Source organism: Capra hircus, chromosome 18, assembly GCF_001704415.2.
Source record: "Capra hircus breed San Clemente chromosome 18, ASM170441v1, whole genome shotgun sequence".
Classification (NCBI taxonomy): Eukaryota; Metazoa; Chordata; class Mammalia; order Artiodactyla; family Bovidae; genus Capra; species Capra hircus.
The window spans coordinates 36679245-36685767 of record NC_030825.1 but is presented as its reverse complement, the minus strand read 5'-3'; the positions used below and the strand labels follow the sequence as shown (position 1 = coordinate 36685767).

Here is a 6523-nt window from a genome sequence, read left to right as displayed (position 1 = left end):
GGGGCAGGAATTGTGGGGAAACCAGTGCTGTGCCCAGCAGGGAAAGGATGCTAGCTGAGACAAGCAGTAATCCAGAGAAAGAACTGGCTAGATAAAGGGTCCTTTGGGAGGTGAAATAAGGCTTGGCCATAGGCAGAGCCCAGCATGCCTACAGGCCACCTGAGGGACAACCATGATGCCCCTCCTGAGAGAGGAAGGATGGCATCTGAAATATGGAAGACAGATCAGCATCGCCTTGGCTGAGAGGACTGAGCTTCACTCAGTGTTTGGGTTCTGGGAAGAAGGCAGAGGCAGCAAACAAGAGGCAGGAGTTGGGAGAAGGACAAAAGGTAGCCATGGCTGATGCCGTTGAAGATTGATAATAATAAGAACAGAGACTTGGTCAATGTGATAGCCTTAGGGCACTGAGACTTGAGGTTAGAGATGGGGTCAGGGTAGGCAGAGCTCAGGGCTCAGGCTGGACAATGGCTAAAGAGGAGGGATTTGTCCCTCTGTTCAGTCAGAGGACCCAGGAGCAGCTTGGAGTGCCAGGCAAGGGACATCTCCCCTCTTCCTAAGCTGCGAAAGACCAGAGCTGAAGGTGAAAGTGAAAGAGAAGATGCAGAAAGGGACCAGCATGCTCTGAGGAAAGGTGAAAGCGAAAGGGGGAAACAATAGTGCAGCCCGGCAGAGGACAAGCCTTCCGCCTTCTTTCTTGCCTGCTGATCCCACTCCTCTGACCCCCTGCCTACCTGGAGATGCAGAAGACAGTGCTAGAGCCCCAAAGCGGCTTCTCCTTCGAGAACTGTGAGAGGTGAGGGCGGGAATGGTTGGTTTCCAGCTGCCTATGCCCTTCAGCGAGGGCTTCCGGGAGTGAGAACCCCGGGATCTTTAAAATTTCTGGGGGCGAGAGTAGGGGAGGGTACATGTGTTGAACGACTTCGGTTCCCAAGTTTAACCCAGGAGGTGAGGGAAACCGGGACAGAGGTAGGGGATGTGATGAGGGTCCCATAAGAACTGAAACCTGGGCCTCTCCTCTCCGTTTCCAGAAACGCAGCCTTGCAACGCGCCCTACCGGGGCTCCGGGTCCCTCACGCACGCAAGACCGGGACCACCATTGCAGGCCTTCTGTTCCAAGTAAGCAGGGAGCTGGGATGGTGCGTCCTAGAGGGGCGGCGGGAAATGGGACGTGGGGACTAGGCCAACGGCTCCTCCTCCCTACCCCCAGGACGGGGTCATCTTGGGCGCGGATACGCGGGCCACTAACGATTCGGTCGTCGCGGACAAGATCTGCGAAAAGATCCACTTCATCGGCCCCAAAATCTAGTGAGCATTCCTCCGCCTAACTCTCCCCCTCCAAGAACCGCCCCCTCGTTCCCATCCCGGGTGCCAGCACGTCCTAGCAACGCCCACACGGACCCCTCCTTTCGCCCTCAGCTGCTGTGGGGCTGGAGTAGCCGCGGACGCCGAGATGACCACGCGGATGGCGGCGTCCAACATGGAGCTACACGCGCTGTCCACGGGCCGCGAGGCCCGCGTGGCCACCGTCACCCGCATGCTGCGCCAGACGCTCTTCCGGTGCTGAGGCGGGTCTAAGCTGACCCCGAGGCGGGGCAGCTGCGGGGAGGGCGGGGCTGAGAGGACACAGGACCGGAGAAAGGCGGGGCTGCGAAGTCCGAGAGCCCGGAAGAGGCGGGCCTAAGAGCAGCTAAGAGGGCGACAGCGGGGAGCGCTGTCAGTTATGGGGAGCCAGACCGCGCGAAGGGGCGGGGTTCGGACGCAGGGGCGGTTTCGTGGAGGGGCGGGACCTGGGCTCCGGTGCTTTCCACTGACCGTACCCACTCGGCTAAAAGGTACCAGGGCTATGTGGGAGCGTCGCTGATCGTGGGCGGCGTGGACTTCACAGGACCGCAGCTCTACAGCGTGCACCCCCATGGCTCCTACAGCCGGCTGCCCTTCACGGCCCTGGGTGAGCGCTTCTGCCCGCCCCCCCAAGAACCTTGCTATGCTACCCTGACCTCAACGTTTATCCCACGACTGGGCGGCCGCAGTTGATCTCAGATGGCCCTCTTGCTTGCAGGATCCGGCCAGGATGCGGCCATAGCAGTGCTAGAGGACCGGTTCCAGCCGAACATGACGGTGAGTAACACCTGCCCCCCCTACCCCCACCACATTACGCGAGCATTGATGGGAAGTGCACCCGTGAGCTGGGGAAACGCAGAGGAACCCTGGCCTAGTCGGGGAAGGCTTCTCGGAGATGACTGAGTGGAGACTGAGGGGCCAGTGGAGTGAGGGTGAGGTGCTATTCTAACAGTGCCAAAGCTTGGACTGCCTCAGAAGTCAAAACTCAAAGTGCCATTTGAACTTGAGAGAGGAACAGCAGGTGGGGTCTGGGGTCTGGGGTCTGGATTTTGTTTGGGATGGATGGAAGCAGAAGGCATATGTATGTCACTTTATAAGCAGCTAAGGCCCAGAAAGAAAAGGCAGTGAGTGGGGAATTGGGGGTGGGTGAACAGGTCAGTGGAAGTAGAGCCACAAGTGTGACTCAGAAGCTTGTGAAGATGGGGGCAGTGGGAACATGGGGTCACTGTACAGGGGGACACTGAAACCAGGATAGAGGAGCTTGGGGTGGAGATGGGGGTGTAGGGCGAGAGAGAGGGAAGTTTGGGTGTGAGCAAATGAGGCCTGGCTTCAAGATGAATTGTCTCTAGGCTACAGCCTAAGGGTGATCTAGAAGGGTCCATCAGGCCTCACTGACACACATCATTGCAGCTGGAGGCAGCGCAGGAGCTGCTGGTGGAAGCCATCACTGCAGGGATCCTGGGTGACCTGGGCTCTGGGGGCAATGTGGATGCATGTGTGATCACCGCGGCCGGCGCCAAGATGCTGCGAGCCCTGAGCTCTCCCACAAAGCCTATAGAGAGGTAGGAGCACTGGGGGTGGAGGAATCCCAGGGGAGGATGGATTTGGTGGTAGCGGGAAGACAGGGCTATAGAGGACGGGACACTTGATGGGCCCCTTTTGAGGGGTCATCCCTGCTTCTTCCCAGGTCCAGCCAGTACCGCTTTGCCCCTGGGACCACACCTGTCCTGTCCCAGACAGTGGTGCCGCTGACCCTGGAGGTGGTGGAGGAAACTGTGCAGGCCATGGATGTGGAGTGAAGTAGGCTGAGGCTGAGCTTGGAACAAGGAGAAATAAACCCAGAAAACACAAACACCTACTTCGGCAGATGACTGTGTGTTTCTTGGGTGGAGGGGAACAAGCAGCCAGCAGGGCTCTGTGGCTAAGGTGTCCTGCAAAGGCCATTCCTTCCCATGGCTGCAATCTGGCCTGAGGGGCACCATTCACTCACCACCTTAGTCATCTACCCCTCTAGAACCCCAGCCCTGGCAAGCCATTGCAGGCTCAAGGTGGAAAGCCCCCTCTGCATACCATGGAGGCTCCCCCTACCACTCCCATGCCCTCTGGTCCACTGGAGACCATTGTACAACCCAAAGGGCTCTATGTACTGCCCCCACGTAGAGCCTTTACTTGCCTCATCAGTGATCAAGGACAAAGCCCACAGCTCCCAGTCAGATCGCGCCCCCCACCCTGCATTGCCCCACTATGGCTAAAATGCCGATGGAGGAGCTGCTTCCTGATTCCAAGGGCAAGTTCTCACAAGCACACTCCTGTAACACCTTTATCTGTGGAACCCCTCGATGACCAGGCACACCTGAGGTACTAACACGACGCTGAGCTTCTGCTTGCACTTGTTAGGCTATGACTAGGGGAACTGACTCTGTTTTCTGACTGCCAGGGGTCACAGGGCTCACGTGGGAAGAGATGACATGACACATTTATCCAGCAGACTTTTGCCGAGCACCCAGGTGCTAGGTGCTGGTGGGAGCGTCCTGCCCTGGGAGAGAATGGCTGAATTCCCCTGGAGCTTTGAAACTGCTAGAATCTGCCCAGTCCCTGGGGAGAGCCTAATCCAGGCTGGACATCCCTAGGTCCCTGATTGTGCTTTTTCCCTCAGTGTTTTATTATGAAGGTTTTTATTTTTATAAACATAAAAACTGAAAAAATTGCACACTGGGGGCTTCCCTGGTGGCTCAGTGGTAAAGAATCTGCCTGCCAATGCGGGAGATGGGTTTGCTACCTGGTTCAGGAAGATTCCACATACTAAGGAGCATGGGCCACAACTACTGAGCCTGTGCTCGTGAGCCGGGAAAGCTCAACAATCAAGCCCACGTGCCGCTGAAGCTCACAGGAAGATCCCACATACTGAGGAGCATGGGCCACAACTACTGAGCCTGTGCTCGTGAGCCAGGAAAGCTCAACAATCAAGCCCACTGAAGTCCATGTATCCTCCAGCCTGTGCTCCACAACAAGAGGAGCCACTGCAACGAGAAGCCTGTGCATTGCAACGAAGAGTAGCCCTTGACCGCAACCAGAGAAAAGCCTGCATAGCAACGAAGCTCCAGCACAGACAAAAATAAGTAAATATATATATATTTTTAAAAAAAGCTTCTCCCTGAAATCCATCAGAGTGTTTGGGTTAAAAAAAAAAATTCCACACTGAACACCTATATGCCCACCATAGGCTTTACAATTAGTATTTTGTTATATTTGCTTTATTACCTATCTATCCTTCTCTCCAGTCAACAATTAACTTTTTTTTTTTCCATCTTGTTGTTTTGACTGATGTGTTCTTGAATCAGCCACAGTGCTCACACTCCTAAAAGGAGGCAAACCAACTTACCCATTGCAACTCTGCACACAGGGGTGTCATCTCTCTCTCAGTTCAGGCTTAGCTTGGAGCTCTTCAGTGAATGGGCTGTAGATACCAGGGGTTGTCCATGGGAGCCCCAAGGGCTGGACGCTGGCAGATTTGATGGCTGTCACCTGTCACCCTTCTACCCTTGACCTCCATCCAGGGTCGGTCAGTCACCAAGAGCTCATACCTTGCCCTCCTGTGCACAAGACCCTTCCTAGACATCATCATGAACAGTGTGAGCTCTGAAACCAGACAGGTGAAGCTCTGGGTCCACGCATACCATGTGGCAGAAGAGTCATCACCTCCCTGAGCAAACCATGACTTCTGTTCCAAGTTGATAAGGAATCTCTGAGATGATGTGCTAGGATTTGCCCTGTCCTGGCCACTGGCCCTGGCTCTCCACAGCAGAGCTGGTACAGGTAGATATTCCTTCTACCAGTCAGGAACACTCCTGAGTGCTAAGCAGACTTCTCTGGGTCTGACACTCCTGACAGCTGTGGGAGACTTCCCTGGTACCACCCACCAAGTGGTCACCATTAAGGCTAAGCACAAGTCCTTAGTACCTGGTACTCAACACTTGGGATATGAGGTGGGGACCCAATCAGAGGACAGGATTTGGGGGATGGAGGAGGTGAGAGCCTCACACCTGGGCTCTATCTGATAAGGCCTGGGTGGAGGGCTCTGACACAGAACCCTCCTGCTGACACAGCATGGGAAGGAGCTGCTTGGCTTCACTCCTGGGACTTTGGCGCAAGGACAAGGAGGCCCATAAAGCCAGGCCCAGTTCTCAGCCTCATGTCTGCTGTAGTGTTGCTGCTCAAACTGACCCTTAGCCTCGTCCTCCTTGGCTCCTCCTGCGTTGAGTGGGCCTGGCCCAGCCCTGACTGAACAGCCTTAGGGCAACACAATACCAGCCCAAGCTTCCTGCTCAGGGGCTCAGAGAAGGGGCTGGAGTGGCTAGAAGGCAAGCAGGTAGAGTGGGTAAAGGAAAAAGGATGTGGCAGGGCTGGGAGAAAGCACGAGGTGGGCAGGGGCCAGTCTCCCAAATGGGACGGGAGCTTGGGATGGGTTCAGGAGCAGGGGAGGGTTTAGGAAGCCTTGAAGCAAAAGGTGGATGTGTAGTTTAAGAGCCATCTGGCTGTATGTGGTGTCCAGACTGCTAAGGTCTGGAGTGAGTGGAGAGGTTAGGAAGGGGACAACATACAACTAGGTCAGGGGGAAGAATGGCCTGGGATGGGAGGTGGAGTAGAGCTGGTCTGAGTAGGATGGAGAGAGGTGGGAGAATGGACAGGATGTCGGGGCTGGTTGGATGGGGCAGCTGAGATTGTTGTAGAGGCCCAGAGGTGCTCATGAGGAAAGGAGCAGTGATAAGAGCCCTCTTGATCTGGACCCCTTTGGAGACACAGCCTGAGGGCACCCAGGAGGAGAGGAGAAGTGGGCTGGGATGCGGGAAGCAGGTCCTTTCCAGTCCAATGGCCAGGCTGTGGCGTTCTTGCCATTAAACCAGCGCTGCACTTCAGCCAGAGTACTGTCAATGGGAAGAAGGCAGTGCTGGGCCCCTGGCCCTGGGACGTGTCCCCGTAGGTACAGGACCCTGCGGTGGGGCAGGATGTCAGGTGTTTCATGCCTGGGTTTAGCCTGGGCCCACCCCCACTGCTAACCCCTGACCCCAGGACAGCAAAGGCTTCTGCTTCTGCGGTGGGTCTGTCACTGGCCAGTCCTGGGCAGTCACGGCTGCCCACTGCAACGTTGTGGGATTGCTTCCCCTCTCCCTGTACCACCCCT

At 56.1% G+C, this 6523-nt stretch overlaps 1 protein-coding gene across 1 annotated transcript; it reads left to right on the top strand.

Annotated features, from left to right (window-relative positions):
• PSMB10 (proteasome subunit beta 10) lies at positions 617–3199 on the top strand. Its single transcript, XM_018062174.1, has 8 exons — positions 617–793; positions 1029–1116; positions 1208–1305; positions 1417–1557; positions 1833–1948; positions 2060–2118; positions 2752–2903; positions 3029–3199. Exons 1-8 carry the CDS (start codon positions 738–740, stop codon positions 3138–3140), a joined length of 822 nt encoding a protein of 273 aa, XP_017917663.1. The 5' UTR covers positions 617–737; the 3' UTR covers positions 3141–3199.